The sequence below is a fragment of the Ambystoma mexicanum genome, chromosome 6p (genome assembly GCF_040938575.1).
Source record: "Ambystoma mexicanum isolate Mex_15411 chromosome 6p, UKY_AmexF1_1, whole genome shotgun sequence".
NCBI classification, from domain to species: Eukaryota; Metazoa; Chordata; class Amphibia; order Caudata; family Ambystomatidae; genus Ambystoma; species Ambystoma mexicanum.
Window position 1 is genome coordinate 385,910,135 of NC_090935.1, and position 12,144 is coordinate 385,922,278.

Consider the following 12,144-nt stretch of genomic DNA (forward strand, 5'->3'; position numbering starts at 1 on the left):
TTAGCTGGCATATTTCACTTAAATTCAGTTCATTGGATTTGTTGTTCCTCGGGCTGATAGCCAGCTTGTCAACTGGTCTTGGTCCCTTTTCACTGTGTCTTGTTGTAATTTCAATATCTGTTTCCCTTTTCCTGGCTTTTATTGCTGGGAGGCTGGGAACGAACCCTCGATCACTTCCAAAATGTTGGCATCAGAGATCTCATCATCTGACTTTAGTTTTCGTTTTTTCTGTTGTGTCTTGAAAAAGTTAAACAGGGCATTTGAGAATAGAGGTTTCGGGAGCATGCGAGTCCCTGATTCAGGTTTTTTTTAGCTGCCACACGATTGGATTTATTTATTTCTTTGGTACCTGTGTTTTTCTGTTTTCTGATTGTGCCTCAATGCTCCATCATCTTGGCGGTTTTGAATTTCAGGCCCACTTGGGATTATTGTCTTTCCCCTTTGATTCTTAGTGTATTGTCGTTTTGTACAACTTGGCTTAGTGTTCTTTTTTGAACCTTTGGAGGTTTCACGTACAGAGGGGCATATGTCCACCCAGTCCCCCAGGTCGTGGTTAATTTCCTTATTCGTGGATTCTGTGAGCACAGCACTAGTCTCCATGCTCGAATTTTCCTCTAATGTCCTTGTCGGCGCATAATTTAATTGTTCCGTCATTGATTGACTAGGGCTTACTGCCACCATATGGCCATTTAAGGCTGCATTCCGGTCTGCCGCCGTGTATATATCCATATTTGTGTGGATTAATGCCCCAGTTAAAGTCACTGGCTTTTCTGTTGCCACTGTATCCACTACATTGTTCTCCCCGGGCCTAGGATCTACAGAGCCTTCCGATGTTATCTTTGTATTACAACTTGAGGTCCGGCTGAGTTCACTTGAGTTCCTATTTGCCCCCTGGGGCTATGCTCATTGCCATTGCCCCTTCCTTGATCGATGAAGGCAACGTGTGGGAAGCCACGTCTATGGAAATGTTTCCCGGTTTTCCCGGGTGGAGACTTTCTCTAGACTCCAAATCATTGCACGTCTCAGTACGCCCCCGCGCTTGCTAGTACACAAGACCAGGGCAAGGTCCAGGCCAGTCTACCCTCCGGCAGGCTGAGCTGGCAAACCTCTCGCCCCAGCGGCGCTCCGGTCCTGTGCTAGCTCCACGGCATCTATGATGTTGCGCGGGGTGGCGGCAGCCGCCTGAGAGGGAGCCGACCCCATCTCGGCGATATCCTCCTCCGTGTCCATACTGGTGAGTTTGTCTGCTCTCCTCCCTCCCACTCCCTTGTGGCGGGATTGCATAGCAGGTGTCGTAGCTTCCACAGGTTTAACGTCTGAGGTGGAGGGCACTAGGTTCTTACCTCTTTTCACCGGCGATCTCCGGTCGCCTTGAGGCAATAGCTTAGAATTGCTCTGGAGAATTCTTGGCGGTTCCAATGGTTCTAACGGTTCCGGATTAAGATGTTGATGCAAGTCACTCCCCCGAAAGTCGGGGACAGGGGCTCCTGCTCCCTGTATTTGCCTGCATGGACTGCAGGACTGCAAAACTGAGCGAACTTTGCGTGCTCCGCGTTCCGCTCCGCGAAATACTGCTGGGCTTATGTGGGTCCTCCCACAATAGACAAGCTGAAAGGCAGACTCTGGTGCAGGACTGCAAAACTTAGCGAACTTCGTGTGCTCCGCGATAACCTATTGACTTTGAGCACTGAACACTCTAGGCAAAGTTTATACCCTGCAGAATGCACATTTTATTTGGCACACTCTAAGCCCACTTGGTCAATTCTGGTACTCAGAGGCCTCGGTTCACTATTAACTCTCCCAATGACCCTAACTCTGTTTCCTAAAGTTACATTTTGTAAATGTGCATTGCTTTGTGTATTGCAGTGTAGGAGAGATATATTTTCACTTAAAAATTGTGTGGCCATTCCCTTACTGAGATGATATTACTGGACTGGTGGAACGACCTTGCCATGGCCTGACACCCAAGTTAAGTCCAAGCGAAGCGAGGGTCCCAAGCATGGATGTTACGGGTTCTTTTGAAAGAGAAAAAGGAAAAACAAAACTTAAAGAAACATCCCTAAAGCCGTGTGGACCTTATAAAGTCTGCTTCCAATGTTGATACCTACCATGACAACATCAACAAGGGAAAGGGACAGCAAAGTAGAATGAGGCTTCAGGGATCCTTCTGTATGCTTTACATTTCATAATTTGTTTTCAGAAGAGCCCTTAGCACCTGCATGTGGTCTTCCCAGGTGGACATGCAGAAAAGGTGGCGTGGGGCACTTGTGAAGCAGATGCACGGAACTCGGCATGTATACAGTGCCGGATTAAACCCTGTGGAGGCCCCTAGGCAGTCGAAATGTTGACCCCCGGTCCTTTGCAAATGATCTCCTTAATTTTCTGCACCGTTTTATTTTGATCCATTGTTGCGGGCCCGTAAACGGAGGGGGGCCCATAGGCCGGGGCCTACTTGGCCGAATGGATAATCCTGCACTCCATGTATCTGTGAATACATCCTGCAACTCGAGTTTCCTGACTGACCACTGTCCCCACTAATGAAAGATATAAAGTGTTATAACACACATTTAACTGTCCTACTCTCCTCCTGAGAGTTTAGACTTGGCAGCTCTGCTACATTTACCACAAGGAAAGTGAGGTGGTCTTGAGGAGAACCAGGTTGTATACTTGTGTATTGGTCTTTCTCACACCCTGAAGTCATGTCTGAAGACATTCTGTCTAACAGCCTGTTTTAAAAGTTAACAAACTATATAAATATATATATCTTCTCATATAACATCCTGCTGCTGGGAGTCTGCTTTGAAGGAAATTCATTTGTATTTTGGCAGGTTTTAAGGTAATCCAGCCGGTTTGCAGTCATACATTTGAAGAAGAGTGGGGACCTTATAATTTGTACCCCTATTGATTTTTTAACATACATCATCTGTTTGCATTGATAGGGGTGTTACCACCACGCCCCAAACACACCCACACACTCCTGTTGTACTCCCACTTCTCTCCAGCCCATTGTTTTATTTTAATTCTTCCTTCCAAATTGCGATTGTTACTGAAGGCCATTTTTTCTTTTAAAAAGAGTTTCATCTATTTTGTTTTATCGGTGTGTATGTTCCTCCATCCACCCCTCCTCCCCCCTTCAATTTCTGGGCATAGCAGTGGTTGTGCTATTCGAGCATGTTATGGTATGTCGTGTTAGGTCATGCTCTATTATGTCAGGCTTTTTATATTTATTTTGAATGGCAGGTTGCTTTTTCCTAGGCTGACAAGGATTGGTAAGCAGTGGGATGGTTGGGGGTGACATGTATCACTCCACCCCCCCAAATAAATAATATATGTTAGTGGCATTCATTCCAAGAAAATGGCCTCATTGTCTAATGTAGACTCTGCAACATTTCTGAACCCATGCGTACACCGCTGCTCTCTATGAACAGGACGAGGAAACTGCAGCCCAGGCATAGCAGGTTAGACAAATCAGGATTATGCAGTCTAATTTCCAGACGAGCGCAGCCTCGGGCCAAGAGGAATCCAAACACCCACACCAGGATTACGATCCCCATATAGCTCCTAGAAGGCCTCAAGGATTTCCAGGCAGCCCGGTCCAGTGCCTTGCTCCCAGTGGAGCCACAGACCAAAAGCCACCCTCATTTAGGAGTACATGTAGATCCTTCCAGCGTTCCTGTCCATAGAACCTGGCCATTGGTGGCCATCACATAGGGAATAAGTGAACGATTATGTGCTGGCAAGCAAATAAGGGAAGCACTCATCCCTTCTTTTGATTAAATGTTCTTCTGATCAAAACTGTAAAAACAATACATTCATCTCAACCACGACTATAACTCACTATAATGTTTTCATACCCCAATGTGTTGTGAGATAAGTCTGTATGCTTTTGACTCTGTGTTTGACCACACTTCCCGTTTCCTGCTCTCCTTGTCCCTATTTCCTTTTCACCCCACAGACCGCAGTGTGGTGGCCATCCTGGGTGGGGTCAAATTCGCCTCTATGCGGACTTAATGGTGGTGATGTGTTTAGTATAAACGACAAATAGCATAACATGATAAGGGCCTATGTGTGTAGGAGCAAACCTACGGAACTCCCTTCCAGTCTACGTCGACAAGGAAGAAGACCCCATGAAATGCTGGAAGATCATTAAGTGGAGAGAAAGACTATCCTTAAGTCCTAATAGAATTTCAAAGAGCTCAGCATTTAAGGGGTTAAGGATAGCACACGTAGCTGGCAGGCATCACAATCATTATCCCCTGAGCTTGCATTCCCATGGACACCTTTCACTCATCTCACACCGGGCTTGCACTATGAAGTGACCAGAAGGACGGAGGCAATGTTCATAGAAAAGGCAGAAAATACTGAACGATTTTTTAGGTGCAGTCAAACATTATTTAAAGGTAAACTTGAAACTCACAATTGTCTTTTATCCGCGCCAGCCATTTCCCTTCCGGATTGTCAGACAGGCGGATAACCTCGAGGGCATCGCCTAGTTTGAAGCTGAGCTCGTTCTTCCCACCTTTGCAGTCAATGCAGGCCTTGACTTGATGCAGGACTTCGATCGGTCCAACCAACTGAGCAGAGGATGAGAAATCGCAATATATCATGCGTACATATATATATATATATATATATATATATATATATATATATATATATATGCTTGTTGTATAGTTCCACTTGTAAGCATCTATTGACTTTTCTGAACCAGGTGTTATTACTGTGTTCATTAGGGACAGTTTACAAGCTCTGACCACATAAGCATACATGAAATAATATATGTAAGCGCATGTTCCCATCTATATGGTGACTAGAATCAGACCTTGGTTCTTCTGTCACGCGCCTCTTCCATTATAAACAGAACTGCATAATGATGTCTTTTTTCCTGAATTGATACCTGGCAAACTTGTACCATGTTCATGAAACTTTGTGTTCCGTATCTCATAATATGTAATTGAAATGTAAAAATTGTACACATAATAAGTGTTACAGATAACACCTTCGACCGGTGAACGGAAGTTAGCACAGGGGCAACGTGCTGGTCGTGGAAGCAAAACCATGCAGAACAACAAAGATTCGAATCGCGGATCCGCGCTCAGGTATTAAGCGCGCTATACAAAATCAATCCAAAAAGACAATGGGCCCGATTCATGGAACGTTTTCCTATGGGATTGCGCCATTATAAAACACTTCCATGAATCAGGCCCAATTCCTGCAATCGGTATTAAACCTGTCTGAAGGTTAGAGCAAACGCAAACACAAGTCCCCAGAATACAATTCTTTACATACACATGAAAATAGCTAATCACATTTTTGCACACAAATGCTAGACCAACCTTCAATCATTTTGATCACATCCATAGTATCCTTCAACAAGCATTGGCAATGCCATCAATTTTGGCTTTTGTCTAGGCATGTGCCAGACTTATACTCAAACCAAAACAGTTCTCTTTGCCAATGATTGTTTTTAAAAGGAATTCGGTGAACGACAAGCATTCTGCTTATAAATCGGGTGGTTAAGAAAGGTTTATCACACCAGTAGTGGGTTTACAACTCTGATGAAGTCATTAATGCTCAGGAGGCTGCTATGAAAAAACACTGGCAGGCACTTCAAGCACAACATTTGATGGTAAGGCGTGAAAGAGCTAGCTCAAAGGGACCCATGAGGAGGTGTCGTTGGTGGGGGGGAGGCAGGCGCTGGGTGGGAATGGCCATATGGATTAGCATGGCGTTGGGCAGTCAATGGGTGGGCAAATAACTAAACAACACCTACAAGCTTTGTGCCCCTCCTCATATGCCCTTTCTCCTGAGCTGTAATCTAATGCAGCAGGTTTGGTTTATAGGTAGTGCCACCTAATAGCCAAAAACAGAAATGATCTTGTCTGCTGAGCTAACGGTTGTAGAAACAAGTCCTTATATTTACCACTTGGTTCCAACAAAGAACCACAGAGTGTGACAATTGGTCTTCCCGTGGGACTAATACTGTCATTATGCATTTTAGGCAAAGCGTAAAAAACGTGTTTCTGGTATCTCTGGGTGTAAGATACATAGAACCTCATTATACTTTTGGTGGTATCTCTACGGTGAATCGGACGAGATGCCACCAAACTGTAGTACTGTTACCGCCACTTGGTCTGCCAGTATTACTGCCGGATTACAAGTGGCGGTAGGCCGTGTTAGTCCCCATTAATTGGAGTCCATAGGGCACCATGGAGGATTTTGGCAGATTTACCACAGCGGTAATTCCACCAAAATCGGACAGAATGTTGGCAGATTTACCTCCAGCTCATGGCTGGAGGTGAACCCTCCAGATTTCCGCCAACCTTATAGTTGGGGTGTGCGGTAATCCAGCAGTATACGGCAATACTGCCGCATTTTACCCGCACTGCTTAATTTGTAATGAGGCCCTAATAGCCTCTTGTTGACTCAGAAGACCAGACTCAAGTTAGCATGGAAGCAATGAGATTGAGAGAACTTTATAAGCATTGACTCTATGCGAATGGCGGATGAGTGTAACACCACACTCTTAAATAAAGGAGCACAGGTGAGGATTGAATTGCTCTGGCGGATGAGTGTAACACCACACTCTTAAATAAAGGAGCAGAGGTGAGGATTGAATTGCTCTGGCGGATGAGTGTAACACCACACTCTTAAATAAAGGAGCACAGGTGGGGATTGAATTGCTCTGGCGGATGAGTGTAACACCACACTCTTAAATAAAGGAGCACAGGTGAGGATTGAATTGCTCTGGCGGATGAGTGTAACACCACACTCTTAAATAAAGGAGCACAGGTGAGGATTGAATTGCTCTGGCGGATGAGTGTAACACCACACTCTTAACTAAAGGAGCACAGGTGAGGATTGAATTGCTCTGGCGGATGAGTGTAACACCACACTCTTAAATAAAGGAGCACAGGTGAGGATTGAATTGCTCTGGCGGATGAGTGTAACACCACACTCTTAAATAAAGGAGCACAGGTGAGGATTGAATTGCTCTAAGAACACACACATCCAGATGTAATGAGACTAATATGTAGAAATGTATTTCTTGCATTTTTCTATGTGTGTTTTATGGTCGAGTGGCAAGTGTTGAATGTTGTCTGCTTTCGGGTGCTGGATGATAGGTCTTTGTGGAGATCCGTTGATTAATGATATTCTATGTTTAACAAGTCGTTAGTTCTCTTGATGTTCATGAATTATGCTGATTTATTTATGAAGGTTACAATGTTTTTCTGAAGTGTGACTGGAATTTGTGTGGAAAATTGTCAAGAATCGTGTTCTGAGGACTTTTGTTTGCCATGGTATTCAACCCACGTCCTTCAGATAACTCGCTAGGTAGGCTGCCCTCTCCTTGTGAGGTATCTGAGGGTTGTAGCAAGCCACCTCCTCTTTCACCTTCTCGCTGTTCATTTACTAGTCTTCAGCGTTCCTCGTGCAATCACCGAGCTGGCTGCCAGCAAACTTCCAAATTCCCTTCGCTGGCGGGACAGATTCTTCCCACAAATCACCTTTTGTTTTCCTGCTTGAAGTTCAATTCTTTAGAAGGCTTGCATCAGATGTACAACTTAAGTAGCGTTTCCAGTATATATTCCAGCCTCGAAGTACACAACGATAGCGAGTTGAAATGGTTAAAAACCTTGGAGGGAAAATTGTGGAAGGGAATTCTTGGATTGCCAGCCATTCGGATGGAGCTGGGCGTTCTGTCAATGGCAACGTCATTAAGGCGTAGTGAAGCTTGCTACTATTTCTAATCTTAACAGATCGAGGTCAAACCCAGCTGAGTTGCTATGGTGAGAGATGTTGTTCCCCCTTTCAATCTGATCAGGTGATGAAAGAACTTTATTTGGTGAGCACAGAGTTTCACGCGAACATTGACTGGGAAATAGACATCGCAGAAAATGTAACGCTGCTCAAACAATCTTTAAAAAAAGAAGGCATATATATGTGTGGGCCAGGGTGGAATATTTGGAGGTGAAATTCCCCTGCAAACATATGTAAAGCCATCCGTCCCATTCCTAGCCCCATTCAGCTATTTGGTACTATTCAATGATAAAAGGCTGACATATTTAGGCCTGAAATGACGGTTTAATCTTTAATCTCTTGCCTGCTTTAGAGGTAGCGGGTGCTAGGATGCAACTAACCGGGGAACGGGTTTGCAGATTATGCGGTGCAGTCCTCGAGAGGATAAGACATCTCCTCACGCAGTGCCCCGTGTTAGAAAATATCTATTTAAGTGGTTATGGGTCCCCTGTGTCCGTTGCGCGGTGTATATAAGCAGTGATCCATTTAGGTCTTATATTTTTAGCGTGTCTTCTAGGGCAACTTTTGACATATGGGGTAGGCCGAAAAAATGACTTGTATTGTAATGTTGTGTTGTTATGTTGATCATAATGGCATATTGGTGATTCAAATGAATTGAAAGTAATTTCATAATCTAGAAATGTAATGTTTTAATATGAATATTGTTCTCAGTTCTATGATATACTAAGTTTAAGTTATTACTTTACTGTATTTATATGCAAAAAGTTTTATTTGTAATCCAGCGCATTAATAAAAAGTAAAAATGAAAAGCTTCATTTCTTTCTGTGATGCTGCATGAAATTTCAGTCAATTAGCGGGACCAAAACATTTTGCAGCCAACAAATGGGTCGACTTTTCTGCAGGTCAATTCAGCAAAGCAGGAGAATGTTGCCCAGTATTTGCCAATTTTTCTGTGCAGTGAGTTTCGGCCATTTTGACAAAGCTTAATGCTTATTCCTATGGTCGTTAACCCCCCACTGCCTATCCCTACTCAACCTAAAACAAACCCTCTGTGATCTGTTTGGGCTAGCTCTACGGCACAGTGATATCAGACTATCAGCCTATATGGTACTGAAATTGCTTGTTCTGAGCGTCTTCTGAAAGATAAAAATGTATTAACTAAGTGTGACTTCACTCACCAGATTCTAAAGCAGTATGCACTTCGTCACATCTGTTCCAGGCAGTGAAAGCTTTTTAAAACATGCATTTGCTGGGCGGATTAATAGGGATTACATCGGCATTTCCCAGGCACTACCATCATATGCCCAGGTCTTCACACCATTTGCCAGCTATTCACATGTTATGGCCAGGTGGTACCAGTATGGCCATTCCTGGGCAATGCCTAGCCCATGCCCACACACAAGTCAAAAGTGTTCGCTTTACCAGTGCTTGTCTTGGTTTTTTTCTGGTTTTAGGAATTAAGGAGAAAAGTATGTTGCCAAAATGCGATCCATTATTTCCTGTTCCTTCTGGGTTCAAGAGAACACACCAATGGGACATTGACTGGGGAGAGGCAAGGGGAGAGGATGAGCAGAAGTGTTTGCACCAAGACCTTCTTTCAAGAATAAGGCGACTGGGGAGTGATATCAAAAACTATGGTCATCATTCATGGTTTGGGGGTAAACTAGTGGTAAACCCAAAAGTTTACCACCAAAATCGCTTACTGTTACTGCCACTCAGTCCTGTGGATTTACCACTGGGATTACGAGTGGTATTATGTTCTAGTTGTATTCCATGTGCATTTGCGATGTCAAGGTCACCTGGTTGTGGTCTATTCTTAATATGCTAGTAGCGTTGTTGTCATTTTTTTTACCTGTGCTCTACTTCTGGGTTGTGGCCTTCTGGAACTGGGGTGCTGAGAGTCCATTAGTGGATAGGCTATGGCGGCATGGGGTGCTTTTAAAAAATAGTCTTCTTCAAAAACTATTCCCCTGGGCCTCATCATTTCAACAGTGGAGTTAGCCCCGATTTTGTGAGTCCGTAGGCCTTCATTGGAATTTTTTCTGGATTTACTCTGATCTGTAATTCTGCATCGTAAATCCGACAAGTTTTGGTGGTAAGGTGGGAAGATTTACCACCAGCTTTGTCAATCTTCCACCTTAGCACCATAACTCGTCGGACGGTGGTGTGGTAATGTGGCGGTAAATGTTGTGCCGTGCTCCTAATGAGGCCTAGGACCCAAATAATGAGTTCCAGCAGGGACTGGATTATGAAAGAACAAACGTCCAAGGTCATTAAGAGAGAAAGTTTGAGCGTTGCCATGAGGAGGAGGCTTAGGCATCAGCATGCTGGTGCATGAGGAAACGTCAATATGTCCTTTTGGGGACAGGATGCAGCTCATTCGGATCAAAATAGTGCCCGCATGTTGAGAACAAGTTGAAAGTTTAATAGTGATGGAATTGGGGATATGCAAACTGCACACCACACAAATAAATCAATTTTTAATAGTCATTCTGACAATACTAACGATATAAATAATAGTAAAAAATTCATAATTCTGTACACCCGCTTGTAAAACTTACTTTTTCGCTTGCTGTTTTTTCTCTGAAGAAATAGCAAAGCAAATAAGGACACTAACATATTTAACAGCCATCACAAAACGGCCACAATCCCCTGAGGCGGGTGACTGGAAAAATTCACAGTGGGCTGCTCATTCTGAAGCATGTGGGAGTGCTTGTGCACTCCCAGCAGTGTTTCACCTTAATGTGAGCTGTAAACAAGTCTTAGTAGAGTCCACCCGGAGGAGAATAGGATCTCTAACAACGCAAATGTGTTTTTATAAGCTTGCATGGACAGGTTGGTGGTCATTTTAAATGAACTCATTGGCAGTGGAGAACTTTTCCGTGTAGACATACACGTTGGCGGCTCCCCACTGCAAGATTTTGGTCATTTGCACTCCGTGTGAAAATTAGTAAATGCTGCCAACCATTGGAGCACAGCAGGCAGGGTTTACAATTACAATTGCATGAAAATGCATGCCGGTGCAAATGCTGGGGCATTTATACGGTGGAGAGGAAGGGAGTCGATGGAAAAATACGTTGCGTTCCACTCCTCCTCTTTGCCATAAAAATGAATGAAAATGTGGCGTGCCAAAAGGTGCACAAGATTTACGCAATATGTTTACACCTTCCATTCACGTTACGCCCAGAGCAAAATGCGCTCCGTTGTAGTTTGGTATTTGTGTGGTGGGGTGGTAGCGAGGTGGGACAGTGGAAGACAAAGCATGTTTTATTCCATCAAAGACGGAGCAACTTTTTGTAGGACAGTTTCTCTGAGGTTAGTGATGAGTGAGGCATCTAGCTCATAGCTTGTGATTCACGATTATAGATTGTGGCGATGAGGACGTGTCCACTAAACGCGTCATACCGCACAGTCCTACTGTTGCAATTAAAATGTTACTAGAAATGCCTGGCTATGCCCCTTCACATTAGGTGCCTTTAAGCAATGCCAGCCCTAGGATTTGCAGTGCACAGCGTGGCAAAAGATGCGTTGGCCCTCCTTATTTGCATAAATAGTAACATCAGTGATATTGCAGAAAATTATATCACAGATGAGTCTTTAATACACAAAGGTATCATGGGACATTACATTAAAAACGACTTGCCTTGAGTAAGGCAGGAGACAAAAGCTGATGTCCAATATATGAATTGTCACAGTTAATAGTTACTATTTGGCAATATCAGGAGTGAGGCTTTTTTTGAAGTAGCAGACACTGGGCCTCATTACGAGTTTGGCGGTAGCCGTGCCTTTAATTCAGGAATGGCTACGCCAAACTCGCTACTGGCACCGCCACCCACGATTGGGCAATAACCAGCCCATTACGAGTTGAATGGGCCGGTAATTGCCCGGTCGCGGGTGGCGGTATTGCCGGGCTCCCGATTCCCATTCTGCCCCATAAGGGAAGAATGGGGGTGGGCAGCATGGTTGCAGCGGCAACGTTGATAATGGTGAGCAATTACGAGTGATGCTCGCGGGTGCCGCACAGCCAGCTAGCGGGCCCGTTATTAGCGCCTTCCCATTGAGCCCTATGGGGGCTGAAATGGGAATGGGGAATGGCATTTGGAATGGGGACTTACCGGGTCCGCCTAGGGCAGAATGTCCCGGTAGGTCCCCTCTCCACCACAACAGACCCGGACACGATTTTGGAGGCAGCCATGGCGCCAAGGGAGACCTCAGGGGTCGCAGCTGCGACCCTGGGCGATTCCCAAATGATGTCCCTGGTTCTGCACCATTTACCCTTTGTCCTTGTAAGCAGCAAATATTCTGCACTATTTACCCTTTGTCCTTCTAAACCATCGGGGATTCTGCACTATTTACCTTTGATCCCTTTAAAAAGTAGATATT

At 44.5% G+C, this 12,144-nt stretch overlaps 1 protein-coding gene across 3 annotated transcripts in view; it reads right to left on the bottom strand.

Annotated features, from left to right (window-relative positions):
* The window catches only part of FYB1 (FYN binding protein 1), an 838,597-nt gene that overhangs the window by 230,256 nt on the left and 596,197 nt on the right, over positions 1–12,144 (bottom strand). For all 3 annotated transcript variants that reach the window (XM_069627166.1, XM_069627167.1, XM_069627165.1), the window contains exon 8: positions 4,418–4,574. In XM_069627166.1, the coding sequence (XP_069483267.1) occupies positions 4,418–4,574 (157 nt within the window). The remainder of the gene's footprint in view (positions 1–4,417; positions 4,575–12,144) is intronic.